This window comes from Stegostoma tigrinum, chromosome 9 (genome assembly GCF_030684315.1).
Source record: "Stegostoma tigrinum isolate sSteTig4 chromosome 9, sSteTig4.hap1, whole genome shotgun sequence".
Classification (NCBI taxonomy): Eukaryota; Metazoa; Chordata; class Chondrichthyes; order Orectolobiformes; family Stegostomatidae; genus Stegostoma; species Stegostoma tigrinum.
This window is the reverse complement of record NC_081362.1, coordinates 34,699,210-34,724,582: the sequence shown is the minus strand read 5'-3', so window position 1 is coordinate 34,724,582 and position 25,373 is coordinate 34,699,210. Positions and strand designations below refer to the sequence as shown.

The 25,373-nt window shown below is 44.1% G+C and overlaps 1 protein-coding gene across 2 annotated transcripts in view; it reads right to left on the bottom strand.

Annotated features, from left to right (window-relative positions):
* Window positions 1-25,373, bottom strand: part of fndc1 (fibronectin type III domain containing 1) — a 336,789-nt gene that overhangs the window by 296,971 nt on the left and 14,445 nt on the right. For both annotated transcript variants that reach the window (XM_059648478.1, XM_048536000.2), the window contains exon 2: window positions 778-899. In XM_059648478.1, the coding sequence (XP_059504461.1) occupies window positions 778-899 (122 nt within the window). The remainder of the gene's footprint in view (window positions 1-777; window positions 900-25,373) is intronic.

Sequence of the window (25,373 nt, the reverse complement as noted above, 5' to 3'; positions counted from 1 at the left end):
GCCGACCTGCAGAGCACACCCTGTAACCTATCTGGACTGTGGGAGGAAACCGATGCAGACACAGGAAGAATGTGCAAACTCCACACAGACAGCTGCCTGAGGGTAGAATCGAATCTGGGTCCTGGCACTATGAGGCAGCAGTGCGAGCCACCATCCTGCCTTAACATCTGGTAGTTAGTGCCAAAATTGAGAGAGAGCTATCTCTCGGACTAATTAAGCAACAGCCTGAGACTGTCACACTGACAATGTCCCAGACGCCACGATCACCCTCCCTGGAAATGTCCTGTCCCCTCGGCAGGATAGGCCCAGCACAGGTGGCACCACAGTGCTATACAGTCAAAGATGTTGCTCTAAGGGTTCTGAACATTGACTCTGGACCACAGAAAGTCTCATGGCTCCAGGTTAAACGTGGGCAAGGAAACCTCCAGCTGATGACCACATACTGTCCTCCCCCAGCTGATGAATCGGTACTCAAACGTTCAACGACGCTGAGGAGGAAGCACAGAGGATGGCAAGGGCTCAAAATGTACTCTCGGTGGGGGATTTCAATGTCCATCACCAAGAAGTGGCTCGGCAGCAGTACTATTCATTAAGATGGTCAGGTCCTAAAAGCATGTAGCTGCTAAACTGGGACTGTGGCAGGTGGTGAGGGAAGCAACAAGAGGGAAAAATATACCTCACCTCATCCTCACTCATCTGCCAGCTGCAGGTGCATCTGTCCATGACAGTATCAGTAAGAGCGACCATCGCACGATCCTTGTAGAGATAAAGTCTCACCTTCACATTGAGAAAAACTTCCATCGTGTTGTGTGGCAGTATCACTGTGGTAAATGGGACAGACTACGCATAGATTTAGCGACTCAAGGCTGGCCATCCACAGAACTGTAGTCCAGCACAATCTGTAACAAAGGACAAAGAAAATTACAGCACAGGAACAGGCCCTTTGGCCCTCCAATCCTGTGCTGAACCAGATCCTTAATCTAAACCTAGATAACAAAGTGTGAAGCTGGGTCAACACAGCGGGCCAAGCAGCATCTCAGGAGCACAAAAGCTGACATTTCTGGCTTAGACCCTTTCGGGCCTATTTTCCAAGGATCTGTATCCCTCCGCTCCCTGCCCATTCATGTATGTGTCCAGATACATCTTAAAAGACACTATTGTGCCCGCCTCCACCACCTCCGCTGGCAACGTTTTCCAGGCACACACCACCATCTGCATAAAGAACTTTCCACACAGATCTCCGTGAAAAACTTTTCCCCTCTCACCTTGAAATCATGACCCCTAGCAATTGAGTCCCCAACTCTTGGGGGAAAAAGCTTCTTGTTATCCACCCTGTCTATAAACTCTCACGATTTTGTAGACCTCACTCAGGTGGACTCTCAACCTCCGTCTTTCTAAACATAATAATCCTAAATCGACAACCTTACTTCATAGCTAGTGCCCTCTATACCAGGCAACATCCTGGTAAACTTCCTCTGCACCCTCTCCAAAGCATCCACGTCCTTTTCATAACGTGGTGACCCGAACTGTAGGCAGTATTCCAAATGTGGTTGAACCCAAGTCTTATACAACTTGAACATGATCTGCCAACTCCTGTACTCAATATCCTGTCCGATGAATGAAAGCACACCGTATGCCTTATTGACCAGCGTTGCCATCTTCAGGGTACAATGAACCTGAACACCCAGATCTCTCTATCAATTTGCCCCAGGACTTTTCCATTTACCGTTTCGCTTGCTCTTGAACTGGGTCTTCCAAAATGCATCACCTCGCATTTGCCTGGACTGAACTCCATCTGCCATTTCTCCACCCACCTCTCCAATGTATATTCTGTTGCATTCTTCGAAAGTCCCCTTCACTATCTGCTACTCCGCCAATCTTAGTGTCATCTGCAAACTTGCTAATCAAACCATCTATACCTTCCTCCAGATCATTTACGTATATCACAAACAACAGTGATCCCAACACAATCCCTGCGGAACACCACTGGTCACAGTTCTCTATTTTGAGAAACTTCCTTCCACTACAACTCCATCTCCTGTTTCCCAACCAGTTCTCTATCCATCTAGCTAGTACACCCTGGGCCCCATGTGACTTCACTTTCTCCATTAGCCTACCACGGGAAACCTTATCAAATGCCTTACTGAAGTCCGTGTATATGACATCCACAGCCCTTCCCTCATCAACTTTGTCACTTCCTCAAAGAATTCTATCAAGTTGGTAAGATATGACCTTCCCTGCAAAATACCATGCTACTTAACACTAATAAGCCCATTTTCTTCCAAATGTAAATAGATCCTATCCCTTGGTATCTTCTCCAGCAGCTTCCCCACCACTGATGTCAGGCTCAACAGTTTATAATTACCTGGATTGTCCTTGCTACCATTCTTAAACAAAGGGGACATTAGCAATTCTCCAGTCCTCTGGGGCCTCACTCGTGTTCAAGGAGGTTGCAAAGATATCTGTTAAAGCCCCAGCTATTTCCTCTCTCACTTCCCTCTGTAACCTGGGATAGCTCCCATCCGGATGTGGGACTTGTCCAACCTAATGCCTTTTAGAATACCCAACACTACCCCTCTCCTTATGCCGACTTGACCTAGAGTAATCAAACATCTATCCCTAACCTCAATGCATCCCTAAGGATTTTCCTTAACGCTGTTTGCTAAAGATATTTTATGACCCCTTTTAGCCCTCTTAACTCCTCGTTTCAGATTGGAAGAATATCAGGAAAGTTGGACCAAAGCTTCGTATGTTTTCAGTTACCTAGGCCTTATGCATGCTTCCTTTTTCCTCTTTGCTCATCTCAATTTCACCTGTCATCCATGGTTTCCTAATCTTGCCCTTTCTATCCCTCATTTTCACAGCAACATGTCTGTCCTGCATTCAAATCAATCTCTCGTTAAAAGCCTCCCAATTATCAAATGTGGATTTACCAAACACCTGCTCCCAATCCATATTCCCCAGCTCCTAATGAATTTTGCTATATAGTTGGCCTTCCTTCAGTTTTGCACTTTTTTTTCAGGACCACTCTCGTCCTTGTCCATCAGTATTCTAAAACTTATGGAATTGTGATCACTAATCCCAAAGTAATCCCCTACTGAAAGTTCAACCACCTGGCCAGGCTCATTCCCCAACACCAGATCCAATATGGCCCATTCCCAAGTTGGACTATTTACACACTGCTCAAGAAAACTCTCCTGGATGCTCCTTACAAATCCTGTTCCATCTAAACCCCTAACACTAATGAATTCCAGTCAAGGTTGGAAAAATGAAAATCTCCCATCACCATCACCCGTTGCTCCTAAATGTTTCTATATTCTGTCTACATATTTGTGCCTTAATCTCATACTCACTATTGGGAGGCCTGTGGTACAGCCCAAACATTGTTACCATAGCTTTTCTATTTCTGAGCTCAGCCCATAGTGCCTCACTGCTCGAGTCCTCCATAGTGCCCTTCTTCAACACAACTGTGATATCCTCTTTGACCAGTAATGCAACTCCTCCAACCCTTGTACCTCCTTCTCTATCCCACCTGAAGCATCTATATCCTGGGATATAGAGTTGCCAATCTTGCCCTTCCCTCAACCAAGTCTCAGTAATACCAATATCATCATACTCTCAGCTACTAATCGAAGTTCACCTGCCTTACCTACTACACTTCTCGCATTAAAACAATTGCAACTCAGACCACCTGTCCCTGTGCACTCATCATCTGCTCTCTGCCTACTCTTGCCCTCGGGTCACACTGACTTCATTATCTCGTTTCTTATAGGCTTTAGCTACTGCCTCCTTACTGTCCACTAACCTCCTCATTCGGTTCCCGTCCCCCTGCTACATTCGTTTAAACCCTCCCCAACAGCGTTAGCAGAAGTACCCCCTTGGACATTGGTTCCAGTCCTGCCCCAGTTGTAAACCGTCCGATTTGTAATAGTGTCACCCCCGAGAACCGATCCCAATGTCCCAAAAATCTGAACCCCTCCCTCCTGCACCATCTCTCAAGCCACTCTTAGTCCTGCCTATTCTTCCATTTCTACTCGGATTAGCATGTGGCACTGGTAGCAATCCTGAGATTACTACCTGAGGTACTACTTTTTAAAACTTGGCTCCTAACTCCTTAAATTCTGCTGTTGGGCCTCATCTCATTTTTTAAACCTCTATTGTTGGTACTTGTGTTCACCACGACAGCAGAATATAGATAGACTGGGCAGTTGGGCCGATAAAGGGCAGATGGAGTTCAATCCGGGCAAATGCGAGGTGATGCATTTTGGAAGATCAAATTCAAGGGCGAACTATACAGTAAATGGAAAAGTCCTAGGGAAAATTGATGAACAGAGAGATCTGGGTGTTCAGGCCCATTGTTCCCTGAAGGTGACAACGCAGGTCAATAGGGTGGTCAAGGTGGCATATGGCATGCTTTCCTTCATTGGGTGGGGTATTGAGTACAAGAGTTGGCAGGTCATGTTGCAGTTGTGTAGGACTTTGGTTCGGCCATATCTGGAGTACTGTGTACAGTTCTGGTCACCACATTACCAAAAGGATGTGGATGCTTTGGAGAGGGTACAGCGGAGGTTCACCAGGATGTTGCCTGGTATGGAGGGTGCTAGCTATGAAGACAGGTTGAATAGATTAGGATTATTTTCATTAGAAAGACGGAGATTGAGGGGGGACCTGACTGAGGTCTACAAAATCATGAGGGATATAGACAGGGTGGATAGCAAAAAGCTTCCCCCCCCCCCCCCCCCCCCCCACCCCGCCAGCGTGGGGGACTCAATTACTAGGGGTCATGAGTTCAAAGTGAGAGGAGGAAAGTTTAAGGGAGATGTGAGTGGAAAGTTCTTCACACAGAGGGTGATGGGTGCCTGGAACGCATTGCCAGCGGAGATGGTAGACATGTTAGCGTCTTTTAAGATATATTTGGACAGGTACATGGATGGGCAGGGAGCAAATGGACACAGACCGTTAGAAAATAGATGACAAGTTAGACAGAGGATCTTGATCGGCGCAAGCTTGGAGGGCCGAAGGGCCTGTTCCTGTGCTGTAGCTTTCTTTCTTTCTTTCTTTCTTTTGTTTCTTTGTTTCTCTGGCAGCTGGCTGTTCACCCTCCCCCTACAGTATGTCCTGCAGTCGATCTGAAGCATCCCTGACCCGTGCACCTGGGAGGCAACATACCATTCGGGAGTCTCCTTTTTTTTTTAAATCTACTCCCCTTACAATCGAATCCCCTATGACTATCGCCCTTCCACTCTTTTTCCCGCCCTTCTGTACAGCAGAGTCAACCACGGTGCCATGAACTGCTGCCTTCCCTTGGTGAGCCATCTCCCCAACAGTATTCTTGTTGTGGAGGGAGATGACTGCAGGGGACACCGACACTGCCTTCCTGCTTTTTTGCTGCCTTTTAGTCACCCTTCCCTTTCTCCCTCAGCAATCCTAATCTGCAGTATGACCAATTTGCTGAACGTGCTTTCCACAACTCCCTCAGCATCATGGATGCTCCAAAAGCGAGTCCATCTGCAGCTCCAGGGCCATCATGCAGTCTAACAAGAGCTGCAGCTGGACACACTTGCACACGTAGGAGTCAGGGACATCAGCCGCGTCCCTGAGCTCCAACATTGACCAAGAGTAGCATAACATGTGTCTAGGATCTCCTGCCATTTTTACTCTTCAGCTTAACTAATTCCTACTATGATATCAAATACTAGATAAACAAAATGAAAAAAAATTGTACCAAATCACACTACTTACCAGTACATTTAAAACAAAAAGAAAAACACTTACCTTATCTGAGTCTTTTCTTTTGGTCAGAGGAGGAAGGCGGGTGGGAGACACTACACGTCTACTGTCTCGGGTTTAGCCACTACCCAAATATATTAGTTTACTTACCTTCCGAGAGTGCAATTTGACTGTTCCCGCTCAGCTCCACTGCCAAAACGAAGAACTTACCTCCCGACAACCTTGCTCTTGGTCACTCAACCTTGGTCTTGCTCTTATCACTCCCGCTGCTGCTGCTGCAAAAAAAAAAGCCTTACGGGCCAGCATATCTTCCACTCAACCATTCCCATCGAGCCAAGAGATCAACCCTGGTTCAATGCAGAGTGCAGGAGCAGCACCAGGCATACCTGAAAATGAGGTATCAACCTGGTGAAGCCAAACATGACAACTTGCATGCCAAACCGCAAAAGCAGCAAGTGATTCCACAACCAACAGATCAGATCTAAGCTCTGCAGCCCTGCCACATCCAGTCGTACATGTTGGTGGATGATTAAACAACTCACAGGAGGTGGCGGCTCCACAGATTTCCCCATCCTCACTGATGGAAGAGCCCAGTATGTCAGTGCAAAAGATAAGACTGAAGCATTCACAGCAATCTTCAGCCAGAAGCACTGAGTAGATGATCCATTTTGGCCTCCTCCAGCGGAACCCAGCATTCCAGATACCAGTCTTCAGCCAATTCGATTCACTCCAAGTGATATCAAGAAACAATTGGAGACACAGGATATGCAAAGACTACAGGCCCTGACAACATTCTGGCAATAGTACTGAAGACCCGTGCTCTGAACTTGCCGCTCCCCTAGCCAAGCTGTTCCAGTACAGTTACAACACTGGCATCTACCCAACAATATGGAAAATTGCCCAAGTAAGTATGTCCTGTACACAAAAAAGCAGGACAAATCTAACCCAGCCAATTACCACCCCACCAATTTACTCTCAATCATTAGTCAAGTGATCGAAGACATCAACAAGCAGCACCTGCTCAGAAATAACCTGCTAGTGACACCCAGTTTGGGTTCCGCCAGGGCCATTCAGTTCCAGGCCTCATTACAGCCTTGGTTCAAACATCGATAAAAGAGCCGAATTCCAGAGGTGAGGCAAGGGTGACAGCCCTTGACATCAAGGCAGCATTTGACTGAGTGTGACAACACGGAGCCTTAGCAAAACTGCAATCAATGGGTACCAGGGGAAAATCTCATGTGGTTGGAATCATACCTGACATATGAGAAGATGATCGTGGTTGTTGGAGGTCACTCATCTGCTGCAGGACATCTCTGCAGGCATTCCTCAAGGTAGTGTCCTAGGCCCAAATATCTTCAGCTGCTTCTTCAATAACCTTCCCTCCATCATAATATCAGCAGTGGGGATGTTCAGTACCAGTCGTGACTCCTCAGATACTGAAGCAGTCCCTGTTCAAATGCAACAAGATCTGCACAATATCCAGGCTTATGCTGACAAGTGGCAAGTGACATTTGTGCCATACAAATGCCAGGTTATGATCATCACCAATAAGAGACAATCCAACCACTGCCCCTTGACATTCAACAATGTTACCATCACTAAATCCTGCATTATCATTGAGCAGAAACTCAACTGGACTCAACACAAAACAGTGGCAGGTCAGAAGCTAGGAATTCTGCAGTGAGTAACTCACCTCCTGACTCCTCAAAGCCTGTCCACCATCTACAAGGCACAAACCAGTTGTGTGATGGAATACTACCCACTTGCCTGCATGAGTGCAACTCGAACACCACACAGGAAGCTCGACACCATCCAGGACAAAGCAGCCAACTTGACTGGCTCTACATCCTCAAGCATCCACTCCCTCCACCACCAGCACTCAGTAGCAGCAGTGCGTACAATCTACAAGATGCACTGCAGAAATTTACCAGAGATCCTCAGATAGCACCTTTCAAACACACAACCACTTCCATTTAGAAGGGCAAGGACATCAGACATACGGGAACACCATGACCTCCAAGTTCCCCTCCAACCCCCTCACCATCCCGAGTTGGAAATATATTGCCATTCCTTCACTGTCGTTGGGTCAAAATCCTGAACTTTCCTCCCTAATAGTATTGTGGGTCAAATCACAGCAGAAGGATTGCAGCGGTTCAAGAAGGCAGCTTGTCACCACCTTCTCAAGGGCAACTAGGGATGTGCAAGAAATGCTGGCCAGCCAGTGATGCCCTAATCCACAAATGAATAGGGAAAAAAGTAGTTCTGTACCAACTAGACCACCAACAGCAACAGCATTTTTTAGTGTCCATGATTTAACATGTCTGAAGGAAGAGACTAATAAAATCAAGACGCAATGAATGGATACAGAAATTATAGAGCTATTCAGGTGACCATTGCAATTCAAACTTATCAATATGCTACTGACATCACAGCATCAAGGACTCTGGATCGATTCTACCCTCAGGTGACAGTGTGTGGAGGTTGCATGTCTTCCTGTTTCTGTATGGGTTTCCTCTTGGTGCTCTGGTCTCCTATCACAGTCTAAGGATATGCAGGTTAGGTGGATTGGCCATATTAAATTTCCCATAGTATCCAGGGATATGCACGCTAGGTGAATTAGCCATGCGAAAATACTACATTTTCCAACAGGATAGGGGTCTGGGTCTGGAGGGGTGGTATGGACTCGATGGGCTGATTAGTCTGCTCGCACACCATGAATTGAGAGATCTGGTCTACTTTTTAAAATAATTCAGATATACACAATGATTGAGAGGTTATATGGCTCTCCTAATCTGTTCGTATAATCACAGGTAAAAGCCTTTGTATACTGATTGTATATAACACTGAAATGACTGTGCCATTGTTAACAGTACAATTGGAAAACCTTGGGCATCATTTGCTCCAACAAATGGTATAAATTGGTAGGTGCAAAGAAGATTCATTTGTACATTCAAAAGATTCAATAAAAGAAACTTACTCAAGGTTGAGCAGTGCAGGGACACAGGTGCAATGATGGTCTTCTTTCGAAATAATGGTATATAATTTAATATGAGGACTGTCTGGGTTGACGTACAGATGGGAGATTATTTTCATGGAAAATGTGAAAATGCCTGGAAGCCAGCTTCAGTACTTAAATGATTAACTTGTTCTACATTTTACGTGACCTCAACTTTATTTAACCCGTTTTTCTAATCAATTCATGTTCAGACATCTCATTACACATCTCTGGAGCAAGTGAGACTTGGATCCAAACCGTCCATTCCAGGTGGTGGGACACTATCCACTGCACCATGAGGGTCCCTGCCAGAGGCTTTAGAAGGGCAGTGGAGATTCAATCCAGCTGATTCCTCAAATGTCTAAGTTCACAGCATGAAGCCAATTAACACCCTATTTTAACAGAACTAACTGCCACATTTATGTAAGGCAAGTGTGTGCATGTTCTGAAGCCTCATGGACAAGCTACAGCGAGAAGGTAAATATGTAAGATAAGTGGATGAAGAAGTACAATGGCTTCTAAATGAGTGAGGGGGTAGGATGGCAGGGAAGTGGGTATGAGGTTAGATTAGATTCCCCACAGTGTGGAAACAGGCCCTTCAGCTCAACAAGTCCACACCGCCCCTCGAAGCATCACATCCAGACCCATTCCCCTATAACCCTCACATCCCTGAACATTACAGGCAATTTAGCATGGCCAATCCACCTAACCTGCACATCTTTGGACTGTGGGGAGGAAACCGGAGCACCTGGAGGAAACCCATGCAGACACGGGGAGAACGTGCAAACTCCGCACAGACAGTTGTCCGAGGCTGGAATGGAACTCAGGTCCCTGGTGCTGTGAGGCTGCAGGTTAGGGATACTGGATGGATCAACAGAATTGAAGACAGTGCAGGAAGGTGGTGTTGAGGTAGAAGATCAGCCATTATCTTAACAGATAGCAAAGCACACTTGAAGGGCCTGATGAATTACTCCTCTCTTAGTCTTTGTATTGTGTTTCAATAATTGAATTGCTTTCCAGTGGCCTGAAACTTGCCACTAAAACCAGGTAAGAACACAAAACATGGCTCAGAAGATATAGGCAATAAGCACCCAATGCTCACAGTTGCTTGTTACCTAAAAATGGGGAATAGTTTCACAGAACTTGGGATTAGAGTTTGGTTTCCGGATTTTTGATATTTTGAGACTCAGGCACATGTCTGCCTTAGATTGAACTGAGGGAAGGATTAAAATTATCAGCAGATAGTGACGAAAGAGGGAGCACCCAAGTGGAAAGCAGCATGTTCTAAATGAAGAACAAGTTGCTGATAGGATACCAGTGACGAGAATGGGATTATTTTATTAGGTCTTCCTCAGATTGCCATTTACCTATATCATGTATTAACAACAGATAAGATCAATAACGAGCACTTAGAGAATTTGGACATGGTCCTCTGACATTTCTCCCAGGTGGCCCTCCGCCTTAGAAGAGAAAAAAATGTTTGTTTCAGATACCCCAAGTGACCTACTTGGGCTAGAGTCAACCAATGAGGAATGTGATGGAATGCTGTTGAGTTGCCTGAATGAATACGTCTCCAGCAACACTCAAAGCTCGACACCATAGAGAACAAAGCAGCCCACTTGATTGGCACCATGTCCACAAGCAACCACTCTGTCCGCCACTGAAACTCAGTAGCAGCACTGTGCATTGCAGTGAGTTGCCAAAGAGCCTTCGACCGCACCTTCCAAAACCAAAGCTATTAATTTCTATAAAAGGGTAGGGGCAGTAGGAACAGCACCATCTGCAGGTTCCTCTCCAAGCCACTTACCATCTCGACATGGAAATATACTGCTGTGCATTGTGAAACAAAAGAAAATGACAAACTACAAAGTTAGTTGATGTGTTGATCATCTTCCAACTTTCTATCAATTTTGGAATGCGTCCTGCAAGTTAGAAGCTAGCAAATGTCAACCCACTATTCAAGGGAGTGAGAAACTAAACGGGGCACTAAAGGCCTGTTAGCCTTACACTAGTAGTCAGGAAAATGCTACAGTCTATTATTATTGTGATAAATTGATACTTGGGTCATAATAATCTGTGAGCACAGACAGCATAGGTTTGCAAATAGGTAATATTTCATGATGAACTTGGAGCTTTTTGACACTAAAATTTTATAAAAACAGAAGTCCTTTAATCACAATCCCTGCAGTACAGAGAGAGGCCTTTTGGCCTAGCAAGCCTGCACCAACCATCTTAGGAGCATCCCGCCCTGACCCAGCCCCCTATTCTATCCCCATAAACGTACATTTACCATGGCTAATTCACCTTGTCTGCACAGCCTTGGACACTAGATACAATTTAGCACAGCTAATCCACTTAACCTGTACATCTTAGGAGCGTGGGGGGGAAACTAAACCACCCAGCAGAAATCCATGTAGACATGGGGAAAATGTGCAGGCTCCATATGGACCCATGGCTGGAATCAAACTCAGCTCCCTGGCATTGTGAGGCAGCAGTGCTAACCACTGAGCCACTCTTCGACATAAATCCTTGAAGTCAAATGAAAGATGAGTTGTCTGTGTTAATAATCACAGACAGATGCATAAACTTTCTTCTGAACTTCCCATTCCATATCTTCCTGCATTTGGTCCAACATTCTCACAGTTAACGTTAGGCCTATGTGAAGAAATTTGGCAACCTTAAAAGCTTACACAGATCATTCATGCTGTTCTCATTTTGAGAGAAAAATCTACTGAGATTTAATATCGCCATGATAAATACTTGAATGAAACTTAAAATGTCTGCAATGTTTTAACAGCTGTTGAGGAGTATGTTGTTTGTCCTGCCATCAGCATTAGGATTTTTTTTGTAATAGAAAAATGATCTGAAGTATGGTTATAGGGTGTATAACTTCCAAGTTTGACAAGTTTTTTTATTATCTGCAATGTGGTAAATATTAACATCTGAGGAACATACAGACTGGTGAAATGGCCAGAAAGCACACTGATAGAAAACTGTGAAGTGATTCAACTTTATAAGAAGTAAGAAACTGAGGCAACATCAAACTGGCATTATTGCAAGAGAGGAGGAACCTGAGGCTACATACTCACTGAAATAACACAGAGACCAGTAATCCCGTTACCAAGTCACCCTTTATTTGCATGTATTTAGAAAGGAAGGACTGACTATGGATAGTCAATATGACTTCGTGCAGGAGATATCATCTCTCACTAATTTGAGATTTTTTGAAGTGACGAAGCAAACTGAAGATGACAGAACTGTGGACATGATCTACATGGATTTCAGTAAGGTGTTCAACAAGGTTCCTCATGGTAGCCTGCTTAGTAAGGTTAGATCATACGGAATACAGCGAGAACTAGCCATCTGGGTACAAATACAAATGTTGCTGGAAATGCACAGCAGGTCTGGCAGCATCTGTGAAGAAAATGTCAAGAGTTAATGTTTCAGGTCCAGCGACCCTTCCGGGTAAGAGATGGAGGATAGTGGGAGGGCTGCTTTGCAGACTGGAGGCCTGTGACCAGCCGGAAACTGCAAGAATCAGTGAGGGATCCACTGCTTTTTGTCATTTATGTAAAATGGTTTGGATGTGAGCATGGGAGTTATGGTTAATAAGTTTGCAGATGACACTAAAAATTATTGGTGTAGTGGACAGTGAAGGTTATCTGGGGTGCAATTGCACCTTGATCAAATGAGCAAATGGGCCAAGGAGTGGCATATGGAGTTTAATTTAGGTAAATGTGATTGCTTCATTTTGGTAGGGCAAATCAGGGCAGGGCTTATACATTTATTGGTAGCGTCCTGGGGAGTGTTTGCAAAACAAAGGCCTTGGGGTGCAGGTTCATGGTTCTTTGAAAACAGAGTCGCAGGTAGACAGGGTAGTGAAGGTGGCATTTGGTACACTTACCTTTATTGGTCAGTGCATTAAGTATAGGAGTTGAGATGTAATGTTTCAGCTGTACAGAACATTGGTTGGCCACCTATGGAATATTGCGTTCACTTCTGGTCTCCTTATGTAGGAAAAATTTTATGAAACTTGAAAGGGTTTAGAAAAGATTTACAAGAACATTGCCAGGTTTGGAGGGTTTGAGCTAATGGGAGAAACTGAATAGGCTGGGTATATTTTCCCTGGAAATTCAAGAGGATGAGGGGTGACCTTGAAGTTTATAGAATCATGGGGGACATTGATAGGGTAAATAGTCAAGGTCTTTTACTCAGGTTAGGGGAATCAAATCCTAGAGGGCATAGGTTTAAAGAGACAGGGAGCACCATTTTGATGTAGAGGGTAGTACATATATGGAATGAGCTGCCAAAGGAAGTGGGGGAGGCTAATACAATTACAACATTCAAAAAGGCATCTGGATGGGTATTTGAATATTAAGGATTTAGAGCGATGTGGGCTGAATGCTGGAAAATGGGACCAGGTTAATACAGAATATCTGGGTCAGCATGGACAAGTTGGGCCAAAGGATCTGTTTCCATGCTGCACATCTCTATGATGTTAGGACTCTACATGACACTGGTCTAGTTTCCTCAGAGCCAGCACTCAGTGAACAGAGCCTCTGACGCTCCTGTTTATATTGATATGTGTCAGCCAGGGCTCCCGCATTGGGCCAGGTTAACAGCCCCAAATGAGGGAACTCGTATTCTATGAGGTCCACCTGGCTGGCCTCATTAGAGTCACTACATTCCTTCCCCTCGAAGCTGGGGGATGATCACTTGTTCTTTTTCTTGTAGTTTCTCCTGCGACGTTTTTGCACCAGGTCCGGTTCTTCCAACTCAGCCTCATATGAGCAGCATGTACGAGACCACAGCACAGCTCTTGTGCTTAGACCATCTTGGAAGAAATTCATCCATTTCTTCAGATGGTAAAGTTGTTGGAGAAGCTGCAACATCACCATACACATCTCAGACTCAGAATTCTTTGACGCTAGACAGAGGAGTTGCTGTTCTGAGGAACCCTGAGTGTTTCGTTCCTCCTCATGAGGAGGTTTTCAGCTTTCATATGATTCACATACTTGTTCAGGACCACCTTACCTACCCGAACTTCATATGTCAAGGGACCTGACCTCTGGTCTACCAGAAGCAAGGCCATTTCCTTGGTTTCGACATCAAACTTCATTGCATGAAGTAAACTTGTGTATTTCTCCAACCAAGGAGTCTCGTGCATGGCACTGGCATTCCTGATGCCATTTCACCCTCCCCCCACCGTGTTCAAGATCAGATTTAACCTGGTGTGGAGTCTTCACCCCATGAGCAACTTTGCTGGAGCTATACCTGTAGTTGCATGATGGGTGGTTCAATACTCAAATAGGAACCAGGACAGTTTGGTATCAAGTGAAACTTTAGGCTGTTTCTTTAAGCCTACCTTCAAAATTAATATTGCACTTTTCACTTGGTCATTGGATGATGGTTGGTATGGAGCTGTTCTTATATGCCAAATGCCACTCGTCTTTAAGCGATACTCAAATTCCCTTGCTGGTAAATGATAGCCTGTTGTCTGTGACAAACACATCCAGCAGACCATGTATTGCAAAAGATGCTCACAGTTTTTCTCTTGTTGTCCCTATGTGTGACAATGAGTTCAATGTATGTCCAGCCACTTTGAATGAGCATCCACTATGACTACGAACGTTGAGCCCACAAGAGGGCTGGCATAGTCAATATCTAACCAAGTACAGAGTTTACCTAGCCGTTCCCATGATTGTGGGGGCGCTGCTTGTGGTAATTTTTGTCTTTGTTGGCATTCTGGGTACTGCCCCGCTAACACAGCTATGTCTGTATCCAATCCTGGCCACCAGACATAACATCTTCATTTTGACCACACTGGATGATCCTGGTGGAATTCAGCCAGTACCTGGTGGCAACCTCTGCTTTGGATGATCACTCTTGCTCCCCATAATAAAGTGCCATTCTTTATGGTGCTTTGGTTTCAGTTTTGGTTGTGATGGCCCTTTTGTTTCCACCATCACCACTAGCAGTTTAATTTTCACCAGGACTGGATCTTTTTGCATCCATTGTGAGGTTGTCAGCAGTGACCAGAAACACGTCCAGAAAGTTTAAACCAGAACGTACACTTCCAGTGTTGGCGTCATTGGTGGTATATCTGCTACCAAGAGGTGGCTCAAGGCAGCCACATTTGCCATTTGGCCTTCTAGGTGGTGTTCAAACTTGTAATTGTAAGCGCTTAGAATGAGTGCCCAATGCTGAATTCGACCTGAAGCTATGGGCACCCTGGCCTTGCCTTCTTTGAATAGCCTGAGCAAGAGTTTGTGGTCTTTACTGTTACAAATTTAAGTCCTTAAAGATATTGGTGGAACTTTCTCACACCAAAGATGGCCACCAAACTTTCCTTCTCTGAGAAAATTTGCATTCTGCATCAGCCAAAAATCTGGGAAGCATACGCTATTGAGTGTTTCTCTCCATTGGGCCATCTGGGAGACAACACAATCCAATACCATGTTGGGAGGCATCATACATCAGCACCAGGTCTTGCTTGGGATCACAGTGGTAACTGCTTTTTCCACTTTCCTCAATTCTACGTCTTAGCTACGAGACCATTACCAAGGCTGGCCATGTTTCAATAGCAGATGTGAGTGTGTCAGGATGGAGGCCAGGTTACATTATGATCTTTCCATAACAGGGGGATTGAGTTTAAGAGTCGTGAGATCTTGTTGCAGCTCTATAAAACTTTGGTTAGACCGCACTTGGAATACTGCGTCCAGTTCTGGGCGCCCTATTATAGGAAAGATGTGGATGCTTTGGAGAGGGTTCAGAGGAGGTTTACCAGGATGCTGCCTGGACTGGAGGGCTTATCTTATGAAGAGAGGTTGACTGAGCTCTTTTCATTGGAGAAAAGGAGGAGGAGAGGGGACCTAATTGAGGTATACAAGATAATGAGAGGCATAGATAGAGTTGATAGCCAGAGACTATTTCCCAGGGCAGAAATGGCTAGCACGAGGGGTCATAGTTTTAAGCTGGTTGGTGGAAAGTATAGAGGGGATGTCAGAGGCAGGTTCTTTACGCAGAGAGTTGAGAGAGCATGGAATGCGTTGCCAGCAGCAGTTGTGGAAGCAGGGTCATTGGGGTCATTTAAGAGACTGCTGGACATGTATATGGTCACAGAAATTTGAGGGTGCATACATGAGGATCAATGGTCGGCACAACATTGTGGGCTGAAGGGCCTGTTCTGTGCTGTACTGTTCTATGTTCTATGTTCTATAACAATTCACTCATCCAAGGAAAGACATAAGCTCCAGTGCAGACATTGAAGTGGGGACACCTTTGATCACCCTCACTATTGTTCAACAGGTGTAACCCGGTCTTGTTGGCTCTGTCACCCAAGTAGGTCACTTGAGGTGTGTGGAACACACACTTCCCCCTTTTTAGGCAAATGCCTGCCTTGGAAAAACTTTGAAGGACTAAGTCCAAGTTCTTTAGGTGCTGTTTATTCGTCTTTCCTGTGATTAGCATGTTATCTAAATAAATGGTGACCTGGGGCAGACCTTGTAAGATGTTCTGCATCTTCTGTTGAAAAATTGTACAGGCTGATGAAACCCCAAAGGTCAGTCCTATATATTGGTACAAAGCCTGATGGGCATTAAGTTTAGCATATTTCTGGGAATCCTCATCTAATAGCAATTGAAGATAGACATGGCTCATTTCCAGCTTCGTTTGGACAGCCCTTCTGCCAGCTTTGTGTACAAGTCTTCTGAGCAAAGGACTGGGTATTTATCCAACTGCAAGAAGTGTTTACCATTTGTTTAAACCCCCCCTCCCCATCAATGCAAACCGACCCATTGGGCTTCATAACCAGTACAGTGCTACCATTCCACAAACAGTATTGTTTAGATGATCCCTCTATTTTCTGGCTTCCTGATTTCTGCCTCTACATTTGCCTGTAATGCAAATTCCACTGGGTGGGCCATGCAGAATCGTAGAATTACTTCCTGGTCAATACGCAGGGTGGCCTCGGCTCCTTAGATAGTCCAGAGACTTTCCCGAACCAATCAAGGTGAATCTTTCTCGAAGTTTCATTCGATCAGGCTTGGGCCTGAGCCTTTCACTGTAATCAGTGGTAACTGAACCAGCTGTATCTCTGACTCCAGCATCTACAGCTCTTGCTATCTCTAACTGAACCAGCAACTTCTCATAAGAAACTGGAACCAAAGTTGTTCCCTTAATCTGCAAAGGTTCCCCAATTTAGGTCCGCAGTCTAGTCCAGCTTGAAAGACTGGTTCTTCAAAATGCTAATATAACCACGTTGGTATAAACTGCCATTACATGGAGTTGCCAGTGTTGACTGAGGTGGACAAAGTTAGAAGGTTTTATCAATTAATTGACATTATTTATTGATGAAACCTTCTGATTAACGATTTAATAGCATCTTAGGTTTGTTTAGTACATCCTCAAAAAGGTGTGAACCTTTGATCTTTTACTTATAAATTCTGTGTCTGATACTACCTCTCTCACTAACACCTGAAGGAGGACTAAGGCTCCGAAAGCTTGTGTTTTCAAATAAACCTGTTGGACTAGAACCTGGTGTCATGTGATTTCAGACTTTTGTCAATCTCAATTAGAACCAGGACACTGTTTAACCAGATATTTACTTTGATTGGTTGTGATTTGGATATTGCTAAGCAATTTAACTGCTGCAAGCCAGATGTAGATGGGCCTTCCAGGATGTGCACTCTCCTGATTACTGGCCTAAGAGTAATCTTACTCAATTAGATCTAGTGGGACAGTTTTGCTGTCTTGAATCTGCTTACCGGCAGCAATTACAACGGCTTGCCGGCCTGGATCCTGAAGAAAATGTTAACCATTTGGCCGAGGCTTAGTTTTGTTTAGGGGTTTTGTGTGGGCTGACCTTGTTTCCCTCTGTTCAAGATACATCCTCAGTGAGGATGTGCAACAGCCTTCACTCAGGTGGGATTCCCCAATCTCAGTCAGCCTGGTGAGGATGTCCAATTCCATCAGCATACTCTAACTCATAGTCCACTTTCTGTATTTTCTAATGACAAAGTCAATTATAGTGACCGTTTGAAGTCCAGTTGGGCTTCAGTGAGTAGATGGTCTTGCATAGTTGCATCATTAATCCCACATACGAAAAACAGGTCTCTCAGTATCTCATTAAGGGTTAAGCCAAAGTCACATGCCTAAGCCAGTCATCTCAAGTCATCAAAACTCCCAACATGGATTCCCCTGCTTCTTGAACTGCCAAGCAAAACCAATTACATCTCAGAATTAGAGGCAGCTTGGGTTTGTAATATCCCTAAACTAAATCTGTCAACTCTTTTTGACGTCAGCTTTAGTTACTGGTGTCTTGGGAAATGTTAGGCTCCGAATAACTTATAAACACAGCTTTTTCAGTTGTCAGGAGAATTACTCATTACTTTTCATCTGCCCCAATGTCAATTTCCTGTTTAAAAAAAAACAAAAACAAAAACATTCTTTCTACATATTGGGTGCAGTTTTCAATGGCAGGATCGAATAAGCCATGCTTCCCCAATAATGGCACAAAACCAAAAATGCTTATCCCAACTCAAAGAAGACTGCTGTGAAAGAGTTTCTTCACAGACAATTTTTTTTTCTTGTCACCACTGAAATAGCTCCATAGAGGTCAGTATCCCATTGCCAAGACACCCTTTATTTATACATGCATACACTGACACTGCTCCAGCTACCTCAAAGCCAGCTGTCAGACTGAACAGAACCTTTGACACTCCTGTTTACATCTGTCAGCCAGGGCCCCTTGATTGGACCAGGTTAACAGCCCCAATCAGGGAGCTCATTTTCAATGATGACCATCTGGCTAACCTCATAATTACCACACTCACCAACTTTTAAAAAGGTGCTAGAAGTAGTGGATAAGACCAGGTACTTATCTTTGTGAACAGAGACACTGAACAAAAGCAATAAGATAATGAACAAGTCAGTTAGACCCTCAAGCAATTTCTGCCACAATAATATCAAGGATGATTTTGATTGTGGGCCTGTAACCACCTCTCCCCATAGCCTATGATTCCCCTGCAGGGTTGAACCCTGCATAGCACAACCTTGATTGCATTCAATGACCCAACCAGGACTGGTCACTAAAGGGAGAGAATTCAAGATCATTAACTCGCAGAGAAGGCATTTCTTCTCATTGTTATGATTCAATTAGGGATCTGTAACATTTAAAGAAGAAACCAGTATCGAACCTTATCGAGTTTTTTGAGGATGTGACTAGTAAGGTTGATGAGGGTCGAGCTGTGGATGTGGTGTATATGGACTTCAGTAAGGCATTTGATAAGGTTCCCCATGGAAGGCTCATTCAGAAGGTCAGGAGGAATGGGATACAGGGGAACTTAGCTGCTTGGATACAGAATTGGCTGGCCAACAGAAGACAGCGTGTGGTAGTAGAAGGAAAATATTCTGCCTGGAAGTCAGTGGTGAGTGGGGTTCCACAGGGCTCTGTCCTTGGGCCTCTACTGTTTGTAATTTTTATTAATGACTTGGACGAGGGAATTGAAGGATGGGTCAGCAAGTTTGCAGACGACACAAAGGTCGGAGGTGTCGTTGACAGTGTAGAGGGCTGTTGTAGGCTGCAGCGGGACATTGACAGGATGCAGAGATGGGCTGAGAGGTGGCAGATGGAGTTCAACCTGGATAAATGCGAGGTGATGCATTTTGGAAGGTCGAATTTGAAAGCTGAGTACAGGATTAAGGATAGGATTCTTGGCAGCGTGGAGGAACAGAGGGATCTTGGTGTGCAGATACATAGATCCCTTAAAATGGCCACCCAAGTGGACAGGGTTGTTAAGAAAGCATATGGTGTTTTGGCTTTCATTAACAGGGGGATTGAGTTTAAGAGTCGTGAGATCTTGTTGCAGCTCTATAAAACTTTGGTTAGACCGCACTTGGAATACTGCGTCCAGTTCTGGGCGCCCTATTATAGGAAAGATGTGGATGCTTTGGAGAGGGTTCAGAGGAGGTTTACCAGGATGCTGCCTGGACTGGAGGGCTTATCTTATGAAGAGAGGTTGACTGAGCTCGGTCTCTTTTCATTGGAGAAAAGGAGGAGGAGAGGGGACCTAATTGAGGTATACAAGATAATGAGAGGCATAGATAGAGTCGATAGCCAGAGACTATTTCCCAGGGCAGAAATGGCTAGCACGAGGGGTCATAGTTTTAAGCTGGTTGGTGGAAAGTATAGAGGGGATGTCAGAGGCAGGTTCTTTACGCAGAGAGTTGTGAGAGCATGGAATGCGTTGCCAGCAGCAGTTGTGGAAGCAAGGTCATTGGGGTCATTTAAGAGACTGCTGGACATGTATATGGTCACAGAAATTTGAGGGTGCATCCATGAGGATCAATGGTCGGCACAACATTGTGGGCTGAAGGGCCTGTTCTGTGCTGTACTGTTCTATGTTCTATGTTCTATGTTCAGTACACCCAAGAACAACATCAAGCAGAACTAAACCACGTTTTCCATAAAAATATGAATCCATGCTATAGGTGCTCCACCCATCTCCTTGGAAATCCCTAACCAGACTGTTAGGTGAAATATGCCTTATTTAAAACTGATGTAAAACTTATTTAGATCTGAACAAATAAATGGAGATTTTAAAAAAGATTAGGCTTCAACTCCAAAAAAGCAAAATCATTTCTCTGGATTGCTCTTATTATAGAGGTCATGTCTCCACCAAAAGACTCACAGCTAGGTCATCTATTGTTTAAGTTTTTCCCACTTGTTTTGTGACTCCACTGTTCTGACTTTAAAATCAATATGGTCCAGCCTTTCTGTAAATATGACTGAATATTAAAGTATTCAGAAACTCAGGCTACTTTGAGTTGCGCACACAGCAGATATTTAACTATTAAAAATCAGGGTACTGCAGTTATCCATAGTTGTACCTTAATGCCCAAAACCTCAGTTCATAATTTATATTATAAGGCATATAAAATTAAGTGTTCTTGACATATTTCCTGCTTCTCCGATGCTGCCTTGACTAAGTTCCTCCAGCTTCAAACTATGTTGTTATCTCAAAGAGAACAACAATGCATACTGTATGAAAAAGGGCTTGACAAGTAGATTCTAATTTATCAAGATATTGTTATGGGGCCCAATTATCCTCGAAATTCAATTGGGACCTGTGGTTATATTAACTGCAGGGCTTCCAAATCTCTAGGCTCATTGTCGTGTCAATGTTCTCTGAGTGTTTGATTGGTTTAAATGGATTTCTGATATTTAAACAGGGTATTAATGGCTTTGACTAACTTTGGATGCTGGTGAAAACCTCTTGGTTTCACACTGTATGCATGAATCAGTATCTTCTATGAGCTGTGTGGCTAGAGATGTAAAAATCATCACAGGCTGGGAATCCTTTGATTTTGGGTTGATTGTCTCAGATGCAAAGTGTAAATTGTAAATGCAAAACGTTGGATCAAGACAATGTTCCCCTCCGACAGTCGAATGACTTTTGCGGTGGCCTCCAGGGCCTGTTCACAGGTCTGCAGATGGTTTGTTTTACCCATCTGCAGACTCAGCAGTTTTTTTTAATGTTTTTAAAAGTCCAGAACATTGTCCGCCTATTTTCAATGCTGGGGATGTTTACAAAATTTTACAGTGAAGTTATCTGCACAATTGGGATTATTATGATTGAGTGCTGTCAATGTAACAGTCACGTTAAATACTGGACACTTAATTCTGAGGTTTCCAAGCAAAGACTGGTTCAATATATCAAGATTGTTTCTGTTGAAAACAGTTGAACTGTTGTGCCACTTGGTACCATCCTCCAGTTATTTCATTTTCCTTTCATAGAATCCCTACAGCATGGAAACAGGCCATTCGGCCCAACAAGTCCACACCACCCCTCCAAAGAGCATCCCACCCAGATCCATTCCCCTACCTCGGCATTTCCCATGTCTAACCCACCTCATCTAAACATCGCAATTTAGCATAGCCAATCCACTAGCCTGCACATCTTTGGACTGCGGGAGGAAACCACATTGTACAGCTATATGGTACTGCAGATCTGACATCACACAAGAGTTCATATATGACATTTCTCATTGTATGATAGAGTGAATATGATTTTGGCTTGACAACAGCATCCTGTTTGTGGAGAATACCACTTCTAGAACAGCAGTTGTGAAACAGCACGTTGCAACACTTTACCCTTCCCAGGTAATCTGAAGTAGACTGAGCACTTTTCAAAGTAGAAAGTGAAGTCTAGATCCTATTGTGAGTTTATATGATATTACAGTGGTGGCACGGTAGCACATGGCTGCCTCACAATGTCAAGGACCCATGTTCGATTCCAGCCTTGGGTGGAGTTTGTATGTTCTCACCATATCTTCACAGGTTTCCACCGGGTCCTTCAGTTTCATCCCACAGTCCAAAGCTGTGCAGGTCAAGTGGATTGGCCATGCTAAATGGCTCTTAGTGGCCAGGGACATATACACTATGTGATGTGATTCAGCCATGGTAAATTACAGGGATAGGATCGAGGAATAAATCTGGATGGGATGCTGTTTGGACAGCCAGTGTAGACTCAATGAGTCAAATGGTCTGCTTCCACACTGTAGGGATTCTATGATTTCTTAGAGTGAGAAGTAATCTGGTCAGAGTTAGCCATTACCCCACATGATGCTCTGATAAAGAGTCATCTAGACTCAAAATGATAGCTTGCTCTCTCTCCATGGATGCTGTCTGACCCACTGTGGTCTCCAGCATTTGTTGTTTCCATTACCTCACAGGATGCATCCAATTCTGGCATCGGGCTTGCAAGTGGAACAAATGATGCAGTAAAGTGAGACCTAGCCTAGGTAATACTTTACCTTTGGTATTACAGACCCGGTCAGCAAAACGGCCTCTTCTGTACTTTATGATTCTATGACCAACTTGTGGTTTTTGGTAAAATCAAGCTCACAGTACGTGGAACTGTAAGACTCCAAACATCTACATTGACCAGGGAATATGAGCTTGAAGTGGATAGTAGTTGAGAACCCATTAGGAGAATTCTCAATTTGTAAGTCAAGAGAAGGAAGTTTGCTAGATTGTTCCATCTTAAGGTAAATTTCAGCACAGGATGATGCTTATTAAGTATGTAAACAAATTCTTACATGCAGCTGCAGATTCATATATAGAAAGCCAATCATCTGTGTATGGAAAAATGCAAGGTCTAGGAAATTGGGGTCATGATACCAAAGATGTATTTCAAAATTACAAAAATGTTAGAGAGAGGTAGGGTTGGACAGAATTTCAATGGCAACATCGCTAATTTGGGAACATGTGATGTCCTTTAAGCTGAACTAAACTATGCAAGTTGCTAAATTCCAACAATCAATGAGTATAGATTCAGACAATGGCAATATGTCCAGACTACCATGATATAGTGACATTGAACAAACAGAATACAGAACAGTAGAGCAAAGAAATAAGCCCTTCAGCCCACCATGTCTGTGCCAACCATGATGCAATTCTAAACTATTCCCATCTGCCTGAACAAGATCTGTATATCTCTATTCTCTGCCTGTTCATGGACAAAAATGCCTCTGAAACATTGCTATCATCTCTGCTTCAACGATCTCCTCTGGCAGTGCGTTTTAGGCACCCACACCTCTGCATAAAAAAAAACTTTTCCCCTCACACCTTAAACCTACGACCCCTTGTAATTGATACTTCCATCTTAGGAAAGACTCCAAACATCCACACCATCAACGCCTCACATTATTTTATATACTTTATCAATTTACCCCTGAGCCATTGATTTTGTAGTTAAAAAAATCCAAGTTTGTCCAACCTCTCCTTACAGCTAATACAGTTCAATCTAGACAACATCTTAGTAAACCTCTTCTGTACCTTCTCCTCAGCGTCCGCATCCTTCCTATCTGGTAGGCGATTGGAGAAAATACGGAGGCATGGGATTGAGGGAGATTTAGCAGTTTGGATTAGAAACTGGCTTTCTGTAAGAAGGCAACGAGTGGTGGTTGATGGAAAATATCAGGCTGGAGTCTGGTTACTAGTGGTATGCCTCAAGGATCTGTTTTGGGACCACTGCTGTTTGTCATTTTTATAAGTGACTTGGACGCAGGCATAGGTGGATGGGTTAGTAATTTTGGAGATGACACTAAAGTCGGTGGAGTGGTGGACAATGTGGAACAATGTTGCAGGTTGCAGGGACACTTGGATAAACTGCAGAATTGGGCTGAAAGGTGGCAAATGGAGTTCAATGCGGATAAATGTGAGGTGATTCACTTTGGGAAAAATAATAGGAAGGCAGAATATTGGGTCAATGGAAAGATTCTTGGTAGTGTGGATGTGCAGAGGGATCTTGGTGTCCATGTACTTGGATCCCTGAAAGTTGCCACCCAGGTGGCTAGTGCTGTTAAGGCAGCTTACAGTGTGTTAGGTTTTATTGGTAGAAGGATTGTGTTCTGGAGCCATGATATCATGCTGCAACATTGTCAAAACGCTAGTGCGGCCTCACTTGGAATACCGCGTACAGTTTTGGTTGCCCCATTACAGGAAGGATGTGGAAGCATTGGAAAAGGTGCAGAGGAGATTTACCAGGCTGTTGCCTGGTCTGGACCGAAGGCCCTATGAAGAAAGGCTGAGGGACTTGGGTCTGTTCTCATTGGAGAGAAGGAGGCTAGGAGGGGATTTAATAGAGACATACAAGATGATCAGAGGATTAGATACGGTGGATAGTGAGAGTCTTTTTCCGAGGATGATGACATCAGCTTGTACAAGGGGACATAGCTACAAATTGAGGGGTGATAGATATAAGACAGATGTCAGAAGCAGGCTCTTTACTCAGAGTGGTAAGGGCGTGGAACACCCTGCCTGCCAATGTAGTTAATTCAGCCACATTAGGGGCATTTAAAAACAGTCCTTGGATAAGCATATGGATGATGATGGGCTTAGATTAGCTCAGAGGTCGCTGCAACATCGGGGGCCAAAGGGCCTGTTCTGCGCTGTATTGTTTTTATGTTCTATCGGGTGCTGACCAGAACTGCATACCGGCTCCAAATGTGTGCTAACTAAACTTTTATGCAGACTGAACATGGCTTGCCAATTTTTATGCTCAATTCCCCAAATATTGAAGGTTACGTACAGTATGTGTTCTTTACCAGCTTATCCACTTGTGTTGCCGTGTTCAGGGAGCTATGGACTTGCACCTCAAGATCCCACTGTGTATCAATACTCATAAGAGTCCTGCCATTTAGTGCAAAATGATCTCTTAAACTGCATCTCATCTCATCACATCTGGCTGGATTAAACTCCACCTGCCATTTCTCTGCCCAACTTTCCAATTGATCTATACCCTGTTGTATCCTTTGACAACTCTCCTCATTAATCACAATGCCACTCATTTTTGTAACAACTCCAAGCTCACTCATCAAACCACCTTCATTTCGATAAGAAACAGGGCTCCCAGCACTGAGCCCTGTGGAACACCAGTAGTCACAGACCTCCAGGCAGAAAAACATCCCTCCACAATTACTCTGTCTTCTGTGACCAAGCCAATTTTTTATCCTCCTTGACAACTCACTAGCGATGCCATGTGACTTAATCTTCTGGACTAGATTACCATGAGAGACCTTGTAAAATACTGAAGTAACATTCATGTAGACAACATCCACAGCCCTACCATCATCAACTGATTTT